At 39.3% G+C, this 21,336-nt stretch overlaps 4 protein-coding genes across 4 annotated transcripts; 1 reads left to right on the top strand and 3 right to left on the bottom strand.

Annotated features, from left to right (window-relative positions):
* Window positions 1–3,058: 3,058 nt before the first annotated feature.
* Window positions 3,059–4,469, bottom strand: LOC115361439 (nuclear factor 7, brain-like). Its single transcript, XM_030054808.1, has 3 exons — window positions 4,182–4,469; window positions 3,178–4,002; window positions 3,059–3,094 (listed from the first exon to the last, which is right to left on the bottom strand). Exons 1-3 carry the CDS (start codon window positions 4,446–4,448, stop codon window positions 3,059–3,061), a joined length of 1,128 nt encoding a protein of 375 aa, XP_029910668.1. The 5' UTR covers window positions 4,449–4,469.
* A 2,636-nt stretch (window positions 4,470–7,105) lies between these two features.
* On the bottom strand, window positions 7,106–8,749 carry LOC115361440 (nuclear factor 7, brain-like). The gene is made up of 2 exons (XM_030054809.1): window positions 8,483–8,749; window positions 7,106–8,317 (listed from the first exon to the last, which is right to left on the bottom strand). Exons 1-2 carry the CDS (start codon window positions 8,747–8,749, stop codon window positions 7,106–7,108), a joined length of 1,479 nt encoding a protein of 492 aa, XP_029910669.1.
* A 3,892-nt stretch (window positions 8,750–12,641) lies between these two features.
* On the bottom strand, window positions 12,642–13,750 carry LOC115361441 (nuclear factor 7, brain-like). The gene is made up of 2 exons (XM_030054810.1): window positions 13,744–13,750; window positions 12,642–13,618 (listed from the first exon to the last, which is right to left on the bottom strand). Exons 1-2 carry the CDS (start codon window positions 13,748–13,750, stop codon window positions 12,642–12,644), a joined length of 984 nt encoding a protein of 327 aa, XP_029910670.1.
* A 1,445-nt stretch (window positions 13,751–15,195) lies between these two features.
* LOC115361442 (uncharacterized) lies at window positions 15,196–19,868 on the top strand. Its single transcript, XM_030054811.1, has 8 exons — window positions 15,196–15,204; window positions 15,518–15,620; window positions 16,276–16,351; window positions 16,994–17,087; window positions 17,449–17,781; window positions 17,870–18,056; window positions 19,321–19,445; window positions 19,545–19,868. Exons 1-8 carry the CDS (start codon window positions 15,196–15,198, stop codon window positions 19,866–19,868), a joined length of 1,251 nt encoding a protein of 416 aa, XP_029910671.1.
* The last annotated feature ends 1,468 nt before the right edge of the window (window positions 19,869–21,336 follow it).

Raw genomic sequence — 21,336 nt, forward strand, 5'->3', positions numbered from 1 at the left:
AGTGCTAAACACCTCTGGGAACTCCTTCAAGACTGTTGGAAAACCATTTCAGGTGACTACCTCTTGAAGCTCATCGAGAGAATGCCAAGAGTGTGCAAAGCAGTAATCAGAGCAAAGGGTGGCTATTTTGAAGAAACTAGAATATAAAACATGTTTTCAGTTATTTCACCTTTTTTTGTTAAGTACATAACTCCACGTGTTCATTCATAGTTTTGATTCCTTCAGTTAGAATCTACAATGTAAATAGTCATGAAAATAAAGAAAATGCATTGAATGAGAAGGTGTGTCCAAACTTTTGGCCTGTACTGTATATCCCCCCCCCAAAAAAATAAATAAATAACATGCAAAAATGTTGCAAGTCACAATAATATTCATTATTGAAAGCAAAGCATTTTTAGTATTCAGAGGATACATGTTCTTTTTTTACATGATATAATTAAAACCAGTGTATTATGGTCAAGAAGCTGGTATAATTATGCTGAAAATCTATATTGACAATTATGAAAAGATAAACTGATATACATTGTATACACAAGTTTTTACAGAGCGTAGGTTCTAATCCAAGGTGCATAAGAGATACTTGTGTCAGATGCTGGGTTGGTTAGAAAAAGAGAGGAGACAGAGAGTTCATACTCTAAAAGAGTATACTGTATTTTGAAACATTGGTTTGATAGTAATGATCGATTTTTTTGTTTGTTTGTTTGTTTGTTTAATTTAGCAACTGTTTAGCATTAGCATTAGTTCATTTCGCATTATTGGACACCAGACATTGAATTTCGGACCCAAATTCCACAAGTATGCTACTAAGGATTTCCTGGTGGCCCCTCTGCTCAGTACCAGCACACTGTCAGAGGGTTAGGATCAATGTCCTCACTGGGTCCAATGTTAAAATAAGCTGACACTGGCAGGGACATGAGACTTGAGCTCAGAGTATGAACATGTTTCATCTTGTCTGCATCGTAGAAGGAAAGCTCCTTGGAGGAGCAGTTTAGGTAAATCCCAATCTTTCGAGATCTATCTGGAAATGTCAGCTCTGTTATCCATTGTATTCATTGTAAGCAGTTGTAAAGCTTTTCTTGTCAAATTCAAGAAGGTTTTCTTCACTGTAAATTACTAATCTTCCTCTGTTGGATGTCAGTGTTCACAGACTTTGCATCTCATCCATTTCACTTCACATGCATGACGAAAAAAACGACCCTGGCTTGACTAAAGCCTAAACTCCAAAGTACAAAACATGCTAAATTTGTAATCTCTTCTTGAATACGCTACAGATGTATATGTGTGACAGAACAGAAATGCTGCATTATTCTGTGATGTATCAAATACAGTAAAAGTCAATAGAATTTAAGTCCTAGGAGCCTCCAGTTGGTTCAGTTGATGAAGTCGACTTCAGGTACCTGTAACATCCTGGGTCCCAATCCAGTGTGGGACCTTTGCATCCTGTCACCCCCCATCTTTCCTCTCTCTCTCTCTGATGTAAAGCAGTGAAGTGTCCATCAAACAGCTTAAACAAAATCATTAAAATCACAGTCACTCAAACATCCACATATTCCACATCACAATCACAAGGTCTAAGAGTGCAGTTAGTGATGGGAATAATTTGGAGTATAATTCCTTCTCATCTGTCCCATTGGGATTTAAGAAAAGAGAACTACCTCTTAAACAAATGTGGTTTCAGTCAAAATGGTTCTTGGTGCTTTACCTTGGCTCTGCATACACCACAGATGCCACTCTACCTGAACCTTTGCCAAATTCTATCCAACTCTGCTACTGTGCAAAGAATTTGAACCAAAAGACAAAGCATGCTGAATGAAATGACAGCCCCTACACACACACACACACACACACACACACACAAATAGGACTGTGAGTCAAAAGTGAGTTTAATTTCAGGAGTTTATTTGTTTTGTACTCATGCTCATCCATGTTAATAAATGTTTTATTTTGTACTGATGAAGCCAAAGTTACATATATTGAAACAAAGGCAAAGTTGATTATAGAAACTATATTCTTTGGTGATAATGTATTAAAACATCTTGTCAATAAGTCATAGTATTCATTTTTAAACATGCAACATTTTGCTAAAACAACATGAGTATTTCTTTGTTTACATGATATGTCAACAAATCCCATAAGTGATAACCAAGAGTCTTGCATGACAGAAAATACATATCAACAATCATGAAAAGATCACCCTAATGACATACACAGTCCCTAGTTTCTACAGTACACAGCTGCTCATCCAAGTTGCACAACACAGTTACATCAAATGCTGTGTGTTGATTTAAAACAGAGCAGATACAAACAATGATTTAATACTCAAAACCATTCAGTTTTATCAAAATGAGCTGATAATATGAATATGACTTTCTATTTTTTTTAGTAATTCTTTAATTCTATTCATTTTGCAGATGTTGCTTTTTAAAAAAAAAAAAAATGACTGTATTTTCAAGAAGAATCACATTTATCTCTTTTTTTGTGTTATTTTATTTATTTTGTTTGTTTGTTTATTTGTTGTTTGTTTTTGAATTTGCAATGGCCCAAGCTGCTTGTGATCCAGCATCCCTCTGCTCAGTACCAGCACACTGTCAGAGGGTTACGATCTATGTCCTCACTGTGTCCAATGTTAAAATAAGCTGACACTGGCAGGGACATGAGACTTGAGCTCAGAGTATGAACATGTTTCATCTTGTCTGCATCGTAGAAGGAAAGCTCCTTGGAGGAGCAGTTTAGGTAAACCCCAATCTTTCGAGGTCTATCTGTAAATGTTAGCTCTGTTACTGAAGACTGATTGGAGATGACATATTTTTGGCCATCATACTTGAGGAAATGACCTGTCACCCCTAATTCCCAGTAATTCCTCAGTCCAACCTCTGTCTCCCAGTAATACTGCCCTGAGCTGAACTCACTGACACTGAATGCATGATTTGTCTTGACAGCAAAAGAATTGTTATCATGCCACCCATGATCTGGTTTACTAAATGATGAACCACCAAATGTTTGAGGCGCATGGGTAGAGCCAAATCCAGAAGGTTTTGATGCATCCATAGAGCCGAATTCAAAAGAGCTCCTGGCTTGGCCAGACCCAAATGAACTGGTTTTAAACGAATAATTGAGTGTGTGATACATTTCATTTTCTCGAGAAAAACTAAATTTTTGGGCACGACGTAATCTTGCTGAAAAGTCCATTTGATCAAAGCTAGATCGTTGGTTAGAGCTGAAATCAACAAAGTCTCCGGCTCTGGTAGAGCCAAATGATAAACCTGATTGAGATTGGCTGCTTTTGGGAGTACAAAGCAAACTGCGTCCGTCATCAGACACAGTTACATCTGTATTTTTTCCTCTCAGTGAGAGCAGCTCTGCCCGGGGCTTGACCACCTGAAGCATCTCCTTCCACACAAAGAACTGCAGGTGACTTTCATAAGGACCCAAACTCAGAGAAGTGTGGGCCACCTGCAGATCATTTGCTCTGGGCCTGAACAAACACTCTGGAGTCAGCATGTTGTTCACTTCAGTCCAACTCTGCAAGAACTTCACTGAGTTGCAAATTTCCAGAGCTGCTGTCATCTTCACCTGCAGCTCTCTACTCTCAGACAAAGCCAGGTCCATCGCCTGTAACTTCTCAGTCATCTCCTCTACAGCCTCTGTCTTTTTCTCCTTTAGCTCATTCTTTATCTCTTCTTCTCTCTGTCTCAGAAACTGATGCATCTCCTCAAACTGGGTGCTGATTTGGGTCATCAGCTGCTGGGACATCACCTGGATTTTTGTTATTTCTTCTCTCTGCATATTGGCTAGGCTATCTATGGCATGGATGTCATCAGGAAGGTGCTCCATACCCTTCTCCAGCTCCCGCCTCAGAGATGTAGCTGCTTCTCTGATTGGTTTAAATTTGTGTCCATCATGCTTCTCCCCATCTCGGCATATGACGCAGGCTAATTGTTGATCTGTTTCACAGAACAGTTTCAGCTTTTCTTCATGCTCAGGGCACAAAGACTCAGAAACCTTTCAAAAAATAATGCATCAATCACTAAATAACAGTAATAAAAATAGCAGTGACACAATGAAAAAAGAAGCGATAAAGACGAAGAATGCAGTAACCCTGTTTAAAAAATACATTGCCACTTGCATATGATCCGATACAAAGCTGACATTACATCAATAAATAAATAAATAAAACTTACCCCTGTGGTCTCATCTCTCTGTTTTGTCTTTATCTTCTCAGCTTCTTTAGCTTTCTCAGCAAGGCTTTTCAGAATGTGGCTGGTTGGGAGATATTTCTCCTCTTTTGGAACAGTTGTCCGACACTGTGGACATTTGTCCTTTATGCTCAGAGAGTTGGTGATACATTCTCTACAGAAAGAGTGGCCACAGAGAAGGCTCACTGGATCAGTGAAGATAGTCAGACAGATAGAACAAGTCAAATCCTCCATGTAAGAAGCAGAAGCCATGGCTGCTCTCTCGTTCTCCTGTCTCTGTCAGACTGACTTAGCAAATTTGAGGCATCACTTTCCAGGAAAAGCCACTCCCTATCTTTATGAGATAGCTCACTGAGCTTGATCAGTTTTCAGTTCCACCTTCTCTTAGTACCAGGATGATTACCCTAAAATAAAAGCTTGATTTTTCCGATCACAGTTAACTTGACTGCATCAAACTGTAAAAAATATAATTACAGTTCTTTATCCTACAAAAGAAGGCTGATGATGGAAGGAGGTGGAAATAGTGCAGGTGCAGCATCACACTCTAGTGGAGAGAGACTGGAACTGCTTGTTGAACAGTTGGTGCAGGAAATTTTTTTTGTTTGTTTGTTTTTGTTTGTTTTTTATTTTACTACCAAATAACAGCATTAATATCATGGTACAGATGTAATGAAGACGCTCATTTTGAAGTTCACCAAACTGGTAACTGATAGTGGAAATAATAAAGACAGAAATGAGAGATGAAAAATAAAGATGTGGTAATGACTAAATAAATGGTGGCACCTCTTCCATCACTGCTGTCTGTCTGTCACATGGATCCAACAGAAAAGAGTCATGCACCCAGTCTGTGAGCTGGTCTAAAAACCGGAATCATTATTTCAGTCACATGATTTACTCACCTGATCAGACTATATCAGAAACTTTTTTTTTTTTTTGCATTCTTGGATTTTTAACTTTTTTCCTCCGAGAAGATAATTGTTGCTGCTTTATATTCCTTGGATTTTAGCATACAGCCTTGGAAATGCTGTCTTCCATCAGCCTTCTTTCAACTATTATGCTCATTTAGTAGATATACACAGGCCTATATTGTGTCTTCAATAAACCCAGACACACACCATTTTCCAGTTACCATCTAAATTGGGAGTACAGGATGTCAGACTGGTCTTCATTCCACTCAATTGCCAGTTTGTGGATCATTTTGAAACCAGGATCTATCTGAACGTGTCAGTATCTCCAGTATTGAATTTTTTAGATGAATTTTGCTGAGGACTTTATTGTAAAAATAGCCTGTGATAGGAGGTGTGGGGTCTGGTGTAGCTGGATGCAGGGAAGGAGTTATTTTTTCAGTCAAGTATGATCCAGGAATCAGTTTTAATTATTTCACGACAATTACATAACATGTCATTTTTAACATTACAACTGCCTGTGTCTTTCATTGCAATTTTATATTTTGCTGATGACTATTTAAGGCTATATCATAATAACAGACCCGGTTTTTCATATTGCAAGCAGTTGTAAAGCTTTTCTTGTCAAACTCAAGCAGGTGTCGAATATGGCCCTGCCTTGACTAAAGCTTAAACTCAAAAGTACAAAACATGCTAAATTTGTAATCTCTTCTTGAATACGTTACAGATGTTTATGTGTGACAGAACAGAAACGCTGCATTATTCTGTTATATAGTAAATACAGTAAAAATCAGCAGAATTCAAGTCCTAGGAGCCTCCAGCTGGTTCAGTTGATGAAGTCGACTTCAGGTACCTGTAACATCCTGGGACTTAATCCAGTGTGGGACCTTTGCATCCTGTCACCCCCCATCTTTCCTCTCTCTCTCTGATGTAAAGCAGAAGTGTTCATCAAACAGCTTAAACAAAATCATTAAAATCATAGTTACTCAAACATCCACATATTCCACATCACAATCACAAGTTCTAAGAGTCCAGTTAGTGATGGGAATAATGTGGAGTATACTTCCTTCTCATCTGTCCCATTGGGATTTAAGAAAAGAGAACTACCTCTTAAACAAAATGCAGTTTGAGTCAAAATGGTTCTTGGTGCTTTACCTTGGCTCTGCATAGATGCCAGTCTACCTGAACCTTTGCCAAATTCTATCCAACTCTGCTGCTGTGCCAAGAATTTGAACCAAAAGACAAAGCATGCTGAATGAAATGACAGCCCCTACACACACACACACACACACACACACACACACACAAAACAATAGGACTGTGAGTCAAAAGTGAGTTTAATTTCAGGAGTTTATTTGTTTTGTACTCATGCTCATCCATGTTAATAAATGTTTTATTTTGTACTGATGAAGCCAAAGTAACATATATTGAAACAAAGGCAAAGTTGATTATAGAAACTATATTCTTTGGTGATAATATATTAAAACATCTTGCCATTAAGTCATAGTATTCATTTTTAAACATGCAACATTTTGCTAAAGCAACATGAATATTTAGACAATAAGTATTTCTTTGTTTAACTAAGAGTCTTGCATGACAGAAAATACATAACAACAATCATGAAAAGATCACTCTAATGACATACACAGTCCCTAGTTTCTACAGTACACAGCTGCTCATTCAAGTTGCAGAAGATAGAGTTACATCAAATGCTGTGTGCTGATTTAAAACAGAGCAGATACAAACAATGATTTAATACACAGAACCATTCAGTTTTTCAAAATAAGCTGATAATATGAGTATGACGTTCTATTGTTTTTAGCAGCTCTTTCATTCTATTCATTTTGCAGATTTTGCTTTAAAAACTGCACAGTGTATTTTCAAGAAGAATCACATTTATCTCTTTTTTTGTTGTATTTTATTGATTTATTTTGTTTGTTTATTTGTTGTTTGTTTTTGGAATTGGCAACAGCCCAAGCTCCTTGTGGTCCAGCATCCCTCTGCTCAGTACCAGCACACTGTCAGAGGATTAGGATCTATGTCCTCACTGGGTCCAATGTTAAAATAAGCTGACACTGGCAGGGACATGAGACTTGAGCTCAGAGTATGAACATGTTTCATCTTGTCTGCATCGTAGAAGGAAAGCTCCTTGGAGGAGCAGTTTAGGTAAACCCCAATCTTTCGAGGTCTATCTGTAAATGTTAGCTCTGTTTCTGAAGACTGATTGGAGATGACATATTTTTGGCCATCATACTTGAGGAAATGACCTTTCACCCCTAATTCCCAGTAACCCCCTTTTCCAACCTCTGTCTCCCAGTAATGCTGCCCTGAGCTGAACTCATTGACACTGAATGCATGTTCTCTAGCATCAGACTCATCAACAATATGTATCCTTAACTTGAAGTGTCTATCAGTCAGTGTTTTATAATCAAGCTTACAGTGTGATGTTTTTGAAGGCAAATGTCTTTCAAAGCCAAAGGCTCTCTGAAGTCTTTTATTGGGCATACAAAGCAAACTGCGCCCGTCATCCGACACAGTTAAATCCCCTCTGTAACTTTTCAGTGAGAGCAGCTCTGCCTGGGGCTTGACCACCTGAAGCATTTCCTTCCACACAAAGAACTGCAGGTGACTTTCATAAGGACCCAAACTCAGAGAAGTGCGGGCCACCTGCAGATCATTTGCTCTGGGCCTGAACAAACACTCTGGAGTCAGCATGTTGTTCACTTCAGTCCAGCTCTGCAAGAACTTCACTGCGTCAGAAATTTCCAGAGCTGCTGTCATCTTCACCTGCAGCTCTCTCCTCTCAGACAAAGCCAGGTCCATCACCTTTAACGTCTCAGTCATCTCCTCTACAGCCTCTGTCTTTTTCTCCTTTAGCTCACTCTTTATCTCCTCTTCTCTCTGTCTCAGAAACTGATGCATCTCCTCAAACTGGGTGCTGATTTGGGTCATCAGCTGCTGGGACATCACATGGGTTTTTGTTATTTCTTCTCTCTGTGTATTGGCTAAGCTCTCTATGGCATTGATGTCATCAGAAAGGTGCTCCATACCCTTCTCCAGCTCCCGCCTCCGGGATGTCGCTGCTTCTTTGGTTGGTTTAAATTTGTGTCCATCATGCCTCTCCCCATCTCGGCATATGACGCAGGCTAATTGTTGATCTGTTTCACAGAACAGTTTCAGCTTTTCTTCATGCTCAGGGCACAAGAACTGAGCAACCTTTAATAAAACAATGAAACAATCAAAGAGTATAACAATAAAGGAGAGGAGACAAATAAGAGCACAACAAGGAAGTTAACTATCCCGCTCCAAGATTTACAGACAACTGCATTACAATGAGCACACACAACATTAAAACATTTCAACAAAAGATAACAAACTTACCCCTGTGGTCTCATCTCCCTGTTCTCTCTTTATCTTCTCAGCTTCTTTAGCTTTTTCAGCAAGGCTTTTCAGAATGTGGTTGGTTGGGAGATATTTCTCCTCTTTTGGAACAGTTGTCCGACACTGTGGACACTGGTCCTTTATGCTCAGAGAGTTGGTGATACATTTTCTACAGAAAGAGTGGCCACAGAGAAGGCTCACTGGATCAGTGAAGATAGTCAGACAGATAGAACAAGTCAAATCCTCCATGTAAGAAGCAGAGGCCATGGCTGCTCTCTCGTCCTCCTGTCTCTGTCAGACTGACTTAGCAAATTTGAGGCATCACTTTCCAGGAAAAGCCACTCCCTTTTTTATGAGATAGGTCACTGAGCTTCGTCAGATTTCAGTTCCAGGATGATTACTTGAAAATAAAAGTTTGATTTTTACAATCACAGTTAACTTGACTGCATCAAACTGTAAAAAATATAGTTAAACCCTTTATCCTACAAAAGGAGGCTGATGATGGAAGGAGGTGGAAATAGTGCAGGTGCAGCATCACCCTCTAGTGGAGAGAGACTGGAACTGCTTGTTGAACAGTTGGTGCAGGATTTTTTTTTTTTATTATTTATTTTACTACCAAACAAAAGCATTAATACCATGGTACAGATGTAATGAAGATGCTCATTTTGAAGTTCACCAAACTGGTAACTCATAGTGGAAATAATAAAGACATAAATGAGAGATGAAAAATAAAGATGTGGTAAAGACTAAATAAATGGTGGCACATCTTCTATCACTGCTGTCTGTCTGTCACATGGATCCAACAGCAAAAAGTCATGCACCCAGTCTGTGAGCTGGTCTAAAAATCGGAATCATTATTTCAGTCACATGATTTACTCACTTCATCAGACTATATCAGAAACTTTTTTATTTATTTTTTTTTCTTATGCATTCTTGGATTTTTAACTTTTTTCCTCCGAGAAGATAATTGTTGCTGCTTTATATTCCTTGGATTTAAGCATACAGCCTTGGAAATGCTGTCTTCCATCAGCCTCCAATCAACTATTATACTCATTTAGTAGATATACACAGGCCTATATTGTGTCTTTTATAAACCCAGACACACACCATTTTCCAGTTACCATCTAAATTGGGAGTACAGGATGTCAGACTGGTCTTCATTCCACTCAATTGCCAGTTTGTGGATCATTTTGAAACCAGGATCTATCTGAACGTGTCGGTATGTTCAGTACTGAATTTTTTAGATGAATTTTGCTGAGGACTTTATTGTAAAAATAGCCTGTGATAGGAGGTGTGGGGTCTGGTGTAGCTGGATGCAGGGAAGGAGTTATTTTGTCAGTCAAGTATGATCCAGGAATCAGTTTTAATTATTTCACGACAACTACATCACATGTCATTTTTCACATTACAATTGCTTGTGTCTTTCATTGCAATTTTATATTTTGCTGATGACTATTTAAGGCTATATCATAACAACAGGCCCGGTTTTCCATATTGCAAGCAGTTGTAAAGCTTTTCTTGTCAAACTCAAGCAGGTGTCGAATATGGCCCTGCCTTGACTAAAGCCTAAACTCAAAAGCACAAAACATGCTAAATTTGTAATCTCTTCTTGAATACACTAGAGTTGTATATGTGTGATAGAACATAAATGCTGCATTATTCTGTTATGTAGTAAATACAGTAAAAGTCAGCAGAATCCAAGTCCTAGGAGCCTCCAGCTGGTTCAGTTGATGAAGTCGACTTCAGGTACCTGTAACATCCTGGGACCTAATCCAGTGTGGGACCTTTGCATCCTGTCACCCCCCATCTTTCCCCTCTCTCTCTCTCTGATGTAAAGCAGAAGTGTTCATCAAACAGCTTAAACAAAATCATTAAAATCATAGTCACTCAAACATCCACATATTCCACATCACAATCACAAGTTCTAAGAGTGCAGTTAGTGATGGGAATAATTTGGAGTATAATTCCTTCTCATCTGTCCCATTGGGATTTAAGAAAAGAGAACTACCTCTTAAACAAATGCACTTTCAGTCAAAATGGTTCTTGGTGCTTTACCTTGGCTCTGCATAGATGCCAGTCTACCTGAACCTTTGCCAAATTCTATCCAACTCTGCTGCTGTGCAAAGAATTTGAACCAAAAGACAAAGCATGCTGAATGAAATGACAGCCGCTACATACACACACACATACACACACAAGGACTGTGGGTCAAAAGTGAGTATGTACTCATGCTCATCCATGTTAATAAATGTTTTATTTTGTACTGATGAAGCCAAAGTAACATTTATTGAAACAAAGGCAAAGTTGATTATAGAAATTATATTCTTTGGTGATAAATTATTAAAACATCTTTTCAATAAGTCATAGTATTCTGTCACAGGGGCTGGAAGGTGGAGGACCCAAAAGCAGGAGCCGCAGGCAAAAAATGCTCAATGAAAAACAAAATTTATTTAACAGAGAACACAAGAAACTCAGGCTACGTTTACACGTACACGGGTATTTTTAAAAACGGAGACATTACCCTTCGTTTGTGCCCTTCGTTTATACGCAAACGGCGAATTCGCCTCTGAAAACGATTCTTTCTAAAAACTCCGGCCAAAGTGGAGATTTAGGAAAACTCCTGTTTCGCGTTTGCATGTAAACTGAGAAAAACGGAGAAATACAGAGTTTCAGGCAGCCGACGTCACATTATGCGCCAAAAGTGCGCGCAATGTTTACATTTGGCTATGGTGATCATAGACATGATATACGTATATTAGCTATGTCTATGATGGTGATGATCATGGATGCATTCACAGTAGCAGTCGCATCTCTGTTGATGCAGACACTTTCCATATGTTTGCATTTGCAATACAGCTGCTTTTTTTATATATATATATAGAGGAGCAGAGATGAATGAGGGCTCAGAGGACAGTCTCCTCCCTCCAACACAAAGAGCCAGTCCGCGGCACCGTCAGCATCGCCGGTTTTGGGTCCGACCTGGGCAGACTGCTGTCTGGTTTGGCTTCTGATTGGCTTGCATGGCTTTCTCCTTCTTTCTACACCACCGCCCATAGGCTTGGGGTAGTTATGATGGCGCCTGACGGCGTATTTATGCGGGTTGATGTAAACGTAAATTTTTTTGAAAACGATGCCGTGTGCACGATGTTATTTTGGAAAACGGAGGGAGGGAAATATTCGTTTCTCAAAATACCCGACTACGTGTAAACGTAGCCTCAGGCAGGCAGCAGAACGTAACAGTACACAATGAAGCACAGCACAACACAATGAACCAACAAGGAACAGAACTCAAGACAGGACTTAAATACACAAGAACTAATGATCAAACAAGACACACCTGGGGAAGGGGCTGGAGCACAAGACAGGGGAACACAGAGTATAGGCTGAGGGAAACACTGGGAGGGATCAGTACAATCAGGGATGATTAACAGACACAGGACAGGTGTGGCACTGGGAGGAGCAAACAAGGCACAGGTGAAATCACTAAAAAGAACCAGGCAAATGAAACACAGGAAACAGAATCAAACAAAACACAAGAAACACAAAACCATGACAGTATTCATTTTTAAACATGCAACATTTTGCTAAAGCAACATGAGTATTTAGACAATAAGTATTCCTTTGTTTGCATGACATATCAATAAATCCCACGAGTGATAACCAAGAGTCTTGCATGACAGAAAATACATAACAATCATGAAAAGATCACCTTAATGACATACACAGTCCCTAGTTTCTACAGTACACAGCTGCTGATCCAAGTTGCACAAGATAGAGTTACATCAAATTCTGTGTGTTGATTTAAAACAGAGTAGATACAAACAATGATACTCAAAACCATTCAGTTTTTCAAAATGAGCTGATAATCTGAGTATGATTTTCTGTTTTTTTTTATCAATTCTTTCATTCTATTGATTTTGCAGATGTTTTTTTTTTTTTTTTTAAGATAGACAGTGTATTTTCAAGCAGAATCACATTTATCTCTTGTTTTATTTATATGATGCACACAATTTCATTATGCTTTTGGTATAATGACAGTAAAGATTTCTGAATTCTGGATTTATTTTGTTTGTTTGTTTGTTTGTTTGTTTGTTTTTGAATTTGCAACGGCCCAAGCACCTTGTGGTCCAGCATCCCTCTGCTCAGTACCAGCACACTGTCAGAGGTCTTTTCGAGGTCTATCTGTAAATGTTAGCTCTGTTTCTGAGGACTGATTGGAGATGACATATTTTTGGCCATCATACTTGAGGAAATGACCTTTCACCCCTAATTCCCAGTAATTCCTCAGTCCAACCTCTGTCTCCCAGTAATGCTGCCCTGAGCTGAACTCATTGACACTGAATGCATGTTTTGTCTTGACAGCAAAAGAATTGTTATCATGCCACCCACTAAATGATGAACGACCAAATGTTGAAGGTGCATGGGTAGAGCCAAATTCAGGGTGTGCCCATGCATCCATAGAGCGATATTCCAAAGAACTCCTGGCTCGGGCAGAGCCAAATGTATGATACAGATGAGAGTCAGATTTGACACCAGGCTGAGACTGGCTGCTTTTGGGAGCAGAAAGCAAACTGCGTCCGTCATCAGACACAGTTACGTCTGTACTTTCTCTTCTCAGTAAGAGCAGCTCTGCCCGGGGCTTGACCACCTGAAGCATCTCCTTCCACACAAAGAACTGCAGGTGACTTTCATAAGGACCCAAACTGAGAGAAGTGCGGGCCACCTGCAGATCATTTGCTCTGGGCCTGAACAAACATTCTGGAGTCAGCATGTTGTTCATTTCAGTCCAGCTCTGCAAGAACTTCAGTGAGTCAGAAATTTCCAGAGCTGCTGTCACCTTTACCTGCAGCTCTCTACTCTCAGACAAAGCCAGGTCCATCGCCTTAAACTTCTCAGTCATCTCCTCTACAGCCTCTGTCTTTTTCTCCTTTAGCTCATTCTTTATCTCCTCTTCTCTCTGTCTCAGAAACTGATGCATCTCCTCAAACAGGGTGCTGATTTGGGTCATCAGCTCCTGGGACTTCATGTGGGTTTTTGTTATTTCTTCTCTCTGTGTATTGGCTAAGCTCTCTATGGCATGGATGTCATCAGGAATGTGCTCCATACCCTTCTGCAGCTCCCGCCTCAGAGATGTAGCTGCTTCACTAATTGGTTTAAATTTGTGTCCATCACACAGCAAATTCACCAGAGTTAAATTTCTAGTGTTAGGGCAGTTTAGAGTAAAGTGTTATGGTTCTGGTGTTGGTTCTAGGAGAATGAACTCTGCATAAGTGTGCAAACATAATATTGTGGGTGTAACTTTACAGAGTCAACGGTATTGAGCACCTATTGGTGTTGTTTTCAACATCCGGGTATTTGGGCAGGTGCTTGGAGAGGAATTGGACGGCCGCCATTTTCTGTCACTCGCCGCATGAAGGATGAGAAGAAGAGACTGGTGAGTATGACACGACGAAAGTTTGCCTTGTTATTGTTAATTTGCAGTAAAATGTGCCTATGTTGTCATATAGTTTCACATTTTTGAGCCATGTTGAATATTTTAACGAGTGGCCGCCGTCGTAGTTGCATGGTAAGCAGACATGCCAGTACACGACCGCTCAATTAGGATAACGATGACGGTTAGCTTAGTTTTCAGTTCGTTTTTTGACACGATGGGCTAACGGTAAGCCAGCGAAACGTTATTTGAAAATAGTTAAAAGCTCTCGAGCAAAATGTATTTTTAAACGGTTTGCGGTTTTAAACTGCGTTTTAACTGACAGGGTTAGGTTGTCTGCGATGTGCGTGCTGTCAGTTAACTAATGCTACTGTTACCGTAACTCGAGTAGTACTCGAGTATTCGTTTGCGGGGGGGGGGGGGGTGCGAGCGGACCGCAGCGGCATGCGGGGGAGAGCAGAGCACACGAGGAGAGCGAAGCGAAGACAGACGGACAGCCGTCCTGTTAGAGGGGGGAACAGGGGACTGCCTGTCAGGTAAATCGGACAGTCAAGTAACACACTTTTTTTCATAATAACACAATTTACAACTGAAACAGTTGTCCACACAGTGTGATATTTTAACGTTAAATGCTATAGAAATAAGTTTTATGCAACAAGGCAGGTAGGCTTTAGTGCAAACAGTACGTGCAGTTTAACAGCAGAACAACACACAACCTAGTACTCCAGTACTCTGATATCGGCTACAGCCCTACTGCTTTTTGTAGCGTTTAACATATGGTCAGACTAACGTAATCTTATTTACTGGTCGTTTTCTGCACCACCTCTAATGTTTTAATTTGTTGTATCTTTTGCCTTGTAGCAATTTACACGATTACGAGGGTCCCCATTCAAAATCGCAGATATCAGGTGAGTGAAGTTGAAGTAAATAGTTAACGTTTAAGGTGCCACAATGCAAACGTGTAGGTTAGATATTGACAATGTGTAAAATATCTCAGAAATGTGTTGTGAAGGAGTCTTGTGTTCTGCTAACACTGATAATGATATTATTTCTCAGCATATAAAGTTACTAAGTTTACAGGTGAAGACTAGTATTTATATCAAGATATTGATATTATCATTGATATTTTTTGTTGAACTGTAGATGTTACTATTTCTGAGAATTGTCTCATATTCTATTTTAGTACTCTGACTGACTTCAGGTCAGTAAAATTCCTCAGCTAACAGTTAATGGCAAAAGATTTTCTGGCCATTGTTTACATTTCTAATAGTTAAGCCCAAGAATGTATGCTGTAACAGGGGAGCTGGCATACAGATACAATTTTGTGTTTTTCAGTGCGTTTGTTTGACAGGATACAAAGATACCGCAGTCACCATAAGAAGTGTGAAGAGCAGTATATAAAGTTCCAGACCTGTCAGGCAGGAACACAACATCTGCATACCCACCAGCCTCGGTTACAAAAAGTATATTTTAGTCCATCAGAGAGAAATTAGTGTTGTGAAAGCTTTTGGTTGATGTTCAGGTTATTATAAATATTTTATCATTTAAATTAGCTTGTCTAAAATATCTTTTTGTGCTCTGTGTACACCTCTCTTTCTCCACAGGCTCATGTCGTAGATGGCAAAATGATAATTAAGGTGCAGTATCAGAACCGCAAGAAATACATCAAATTACAAACTCCTAATTTTGAAGAATTCATTTCTGAAGGTAAATGTTCAGATTGACATATGACTAACCAGTAATTAACACCAAGTGGTGGCCATGATATTTTATGATGTAAATAATTTCCGTGTTTCCATGTTTAACTTCATCATTTAGTGAGAGAGAAGTTCTCCATCCGTGCGGACAAGATTACTGTGGAGGATGATTCCGGCACTGAGGTTGATGAAGCCGTGTTTGCAGAATTAGCCACATTGGAAGGAATTTGTTTTGTCATTAAGGACAGTCACAACAATGGTAAATTTAGAGTGTTCTAGTTTTACATGGCATTAATATCCGTGCTTATTTCAGATGCCTCTATTGCATTAAATTATCTTTCTTCCAATTTTAAGATTATCAAATGAAGTATTAAACACTTGAAGTGATAATTGTTTGCTTAAAAAAACAAGTCATGTCCTCTAGCACAAAGTCTGGCATAGGTTTTTGGCTGTTTGTTCAGTTCATTCCCTTTCCCTCTGGATTCTTAAGAATAGAAGCAGAGTTTCTTGTGTGGTTGATTACAAATCTGATCCACAGCATTGCTGCAAATGAGGTGAATTGTGTGTGATTTTAATCTTTTGTTATTAGATTCAGGCCCATCTCAGTCATCTCCTTCCACACCACTATCTTCACCCAGTGGGAGTGTCCTCTCTGTGTCCATTAGTAGCAGTGACGGTGAAACATCAAGACCATCCAAGCGAAAGAGGGGTGATGAAGAAGCCAGTTCTTCAGCCAGAGATGTAAGTTTCATCATTGTAACTGTCCCCTTTTTGATTTATTTCAGGTGCTTGATACAAAAAAACCCACCAGTACAGTACCTCGAAAGCTTGATTTTGCACTCATAAAATCTGGATTTTCCTTTTAGCTTTGCCATGATTTAATCATTAAAGTTTGGCTATAATGATGCTGCAAACTAGTTTGCCTCTCTAGGTTTATATCATAACAGCTGTCGTAATCTGTTTAGCTGATAAAACAGATTCTGCAGATGAAACCAGGAGGGACGACAGTGCTTGAAGAATATGAAGAAACGGAGACACTCTGTGACACTAGAAGAAGGCAGATGGTAAACATTCTTGCGGCACACATGGTCGAGACAGAAGGGTAAGTTGATGACACCACAGTTAAGTTGTTACCACCTTTGTAAGTTTTTTCCGTTTTAAATGAATTTACATACTGAATAATTACTAAGATTTAGGTTGGTTGGGGCCAAATTGATAGTATGTTACTAATGATGAATTGTGAAAAGACTTAATTTTTGCTTGAACGAGGAATAAGAAAAAGGCAGCTATGACAGTTAAAAGCTAAACTCTGCACTAGATGACTCACATTACTTAGATAATGTTGTAATTGGCATTTCCGTGTTTGTTTTTTTTTCATTGCAGGAGAATCCCTCAGCGAGTTACTAAAGAGAAATATGCACTGGGAATCGTGACTTTATTTCCTGCACTGAATGATCCCCTATCCAGGAAAGGATATGTAAGTTTATATATATATATATATATATATATATATATATATATATATATAAATATATATATATATATATATATATATATACACACACACAGAATGAGCTTGACACTGGACAGTGCTCCTTTTATTATTAATGCACAAAAATAGTAATTTACCAGTTTATTGGATCCACTTTGATAAAAGTACTGCATTAAACACAACAGTCCTTCCATTTTTGTTGTCAGTTTTGTTGTTCGTCTGTTTCTGAAAGGTGTTTTATTTAACTTCATGGTCATTTTTGGATTCATACTTTTGAACACTGTTACAAGTGGGTTCCTCCTATGGCTAATTATGAAGTAACTTGATGTTGTCTGTCCCTGGTTAGGAACATTTTTACGACAGCCAAAGTGGCTCTGGCTTCTTGGCGTGGCGGCTCAAGACAATTCAGAGAAAGACAAAGCTTGGGTCCAAGGAACCAAAAATACAGACAGGAGGAGGTGGTCCAAGACAGGAGAGGGAGCTGCCTCAGATTCGTGGCCAGCTGGATGAAGAGCGCTGTAAAGAGGTCATATCCTTGATGAACCACACAAGTGACAGAGAAATCATCCTGCAGAAGATGAAGGAGACCTTTGAATACAGGCAGCACCTCATCCACAATCCTGATGAGTCTCACAACATACTCTCAGTGTTTCCAAGGCTGCTGGACATTAAAGGGCTGGTAAGTGTAGGCATCCACCATTCATGGCCAAAAGCTTGTGATTGCCAGAATGTGAATTTTACTACACATCTTCCATTTCTCTCTGCAGATACATCAAGATTTCAGCCTCCTCTTTGGACCAGAAACGGCTGCTAAACTGCTTGAGAAGTGGCATACGTCCTTCAAAGGAAAGGTGATCAGAGAAGCAGAGAGCCTTACAACCACCCCTGTGCTCCAGAGTTTGCTGAAGTCTGCCAAGAATCCGAACAATGATGCATTCTCTGAGGATCGCCCAGGTATTCAGTTAAATGCCAAATGAAATTAATGTATTGTTCTATGCAGTACTTAAGTGGATAGTTCGGATTATCTTAAGTGTGTTTGTATAAGGTACCTCTCCATAGTGACTGCACGACTTGAGTAGGTGTTGGTCAGCACCATCCAGTTTGGAGAAGCAGAAATGAGCAGTGTTGGGCACGTTACTTTAAAAAAGTAATTAGTTATAGTTTCTCACTACTTCTTCCAAAAAGTAACTGAGATAGTAACTGAATTACTCTATAATAAAAGTAACTAGTTACCGGGGAAAGTAACTATTTTCGTTACTTTAAAAAGAAGTTGTTGTATGTCAAAGGATTTGAAATTTTCTGAGCAGTATTCCAGTCAGTTGAATAGAGAAGAACAGACAGGTACCTGTATTAAAGAACCTTGTAAATATTTACTGCACCTCAGCAGACAGCAACAGATTTATCCTACACTTCAAATGCACTTGTAACAAAAGTAAACAGTAAATTTCGACAAATTTGAAGTAGTGCTTGTATCTCCACCTCCTAAAGGTCAAGTTTTCCACAGATTGCTCTGCCATCATATCGTCGCATCTCTGTTTTGTGTGTGTGTGTTTGCCGCACGCGCTGTTCCAGTTTGTGTGTGAAAACACTGGCTCTGATTGGCTTACCATGACACATGACTCTACCCCTTAGCCAATCACAATCACTTCTATCGCATCTAGCCAGGGAGTGCGTTCGGAGCGTTTGGAGCGCATTGTCTAATTGAATGAGCAGGGACAAACAGCCGGAAGTCGTAAGAAGTCGTACGCTATTCTCGAACCTGAACGCACCTCAAGTCTTGGATGACAAATAAGCAGAGCAGAGTAGGCTCGCTACGGCTGGTAGTTTCCTCAATTTATTCATAGTAACGCGCCGCATTTGACCGTCAGTAACGGTAACGGCGTTGTAACGGCACAAAAAATAATTAGTTAGATTACCCCGTTACTGAAAAAATAACGCCGTTACGTAACGGTGTTATTTATAACGGCGTTATTCCCAACACTGGAAATGAGTACTGGCAGAGGCTAAGCATGTACTGCTGGGAAGGCCCTGTCCATAGCAGTTCATTTCTTAGTGTCCTTGCTGATACTCCTCTCTACTGCTCAAAATTCGGAGCATGACAGTCACCATCTGTTATAGTTACTACACTGACTATCCATAAGTAGTCCATAAGATGTGACTTGAACTAAACAGTTGATGAAACAGGATGGTCCATTGGTTCCCTTTCTTCTTCTTACAGAGTGGGACAGCGACATGGCATCTTTGCTACTGCTCCTGCATATCCTACCACCTCAGCCTAACAAAAAGAAAACACAGAAGATCAGCGCAGCTCAAGCCATGGACCATCTAGTTGTGTTTCACAAGGTAAGTACAGGGCCGTGTTTTGGGATTTAAGTGGAAAATGTCTCACATAATTAGATAACAGTAAAAATACAACTTGACAAGTGTTTTTTTTTCCCACAGTCATGCAGAAGCCTTCAAGAACACCTAGAGAACCAGGAGGGACATCGCCAACCGTATCTTCTTGCTTCTGGAACCTCCAAACAGGCCATCAGTGCTTACTACGTTGTGATGGACAAGAAGCTCATCCCCTGCCAGGGAGCCACATCATTGGCAGCCTTTGATGAACTTTTTAAAGTGCACTTCGTTTTCAGTGTAAGTTATGATGATGCTCTCAACAACATGTACACATTCCTTCAGACAACAGTCTACAGTATTGATGTTGACACCACTAAAGAGAGTCCAAAGGTGAAGGAGTTGAGAGCCAAGTTTATGAACAGGAGCTAAGAGCCAAGTTCCTTAAATTACATGCAACATTTGTATGCAATTGCACAATGCACTTGGTGCATATAGTCAGCACTTTGTTTTTTGTTTTGTTGTTTTTGCAGAGGTCATATTTTGGCAAAAGTATAATTTCCTTAGTCTGTAGCATTTCTGTTATCAAAGAAAGCCAAATGGCATAAAGCCTGGTTTACGAATAAGAAACTAAAAGCAGAGTTCTTGAACTATGTATAGATGTCATATTTGTAGATCTTTGCATGATGCACCTAGTGCATTAATTCAGCACCTTAAATTTTTTCATGGGTTGTATCCAGGCAAAAAGTTTGTTGTTACTTGTGCTCAAGAAGGATGTTCCTTGCAGTTTAAAAGTTTTGCAGGTTTTAGGAAGCATTTAAATGGTTGTCATAGTATTGTTGACATGGGGACAAGCAATGATAATATCCCAACACCAAATCAGTCAGACTTGGGTGGACAGAGCTCACAACAGGATACCTCTGACATGGACCTTGATTTGATAAATCAACCTTCAACATCTGGGATGTCAAAAGATCAAGCAAAACACGTGTGCTTCAATCATTGCAAAGTTACAGGGCAGTGGTGTTGCCAATAATGTTGTGTTATCTGTCGTTGAAAGCATGGAGGAGTATGTCAATGAAGTTCATGCAAATCTTAAAGAACAAGTGTTAAATGCAGTGCCTGCTGAAAATCCCAGTAGAAGTGCAGTGGAAGAAGTCTTCAACAATACTTTCAATCCTTTTTGTGACTTGAACACAAATTCTAAATGGACAAAGTATTTTAGTGAGAAATGGGGTGTTGTTGAACCACTAGAAATTCACTTAGGAGTGAGATATGATTCAAAGAGAAACAAGATATCTGGAGTATATGAGCAGGTACCAGTAAATGACACTTTCATGTACATACCCCTGTTAAAAACATTAGAGTTTATTTTCAAGAATGAAGAAATCTGTTATCAGATTAATAAATCTGCTGCTGTTAGTACTTTATACCAGGATTTCTGTGATGGAAAATACTACAGAAATCATGCATTGTATTCAAAATCAAAAAATGCATTGCAAATTCAAGTTTATTATGATGACTTTGAAACATCAAATCCACTAGGGTCAAAACAAGGTATTCATAAGCTAGGATGTCTATATTTTACCCTCCGCAATTTGCCACCATGTCTAAACTCATCCCTGATGAACATCCACCTAATTTCTTTGTTTCATTCGCAAGATGCAAAAAAATATGGTATTGACAAAATACTTACTCCATTTGTAGAAGATGTTAAAGTATTAGAGAGCAATGGAATGAAAGTGTCATTTGCTGAAGAACCTGTTTTTGGCACCATTGCACAAGTAACAGGTGACAATTTAGGTCTGAACTCAATTCTGGGTTATGTTGAGTCTTTCTCTGCACACCATTACTGCAGAATGTGTCTCATTGATAAAGCAACAGCTCAAACAGTGTTTAG

Source organism: Myripristis murdjan, chromosome 7, assembly GCF_902150065.1.
Source record: "Myripristis murdjan chromosome 7, fMyrMur1.1, whole genome shotgun sequence".
In the NCBI taxonomy this organism is placed as follows: domain Eukaryota; kingdom Metazoa; phylum Chordata; class Actinopteri; order Holocentriformes; family Holocentridae; genus Myripristis; species Myripristis murdjan.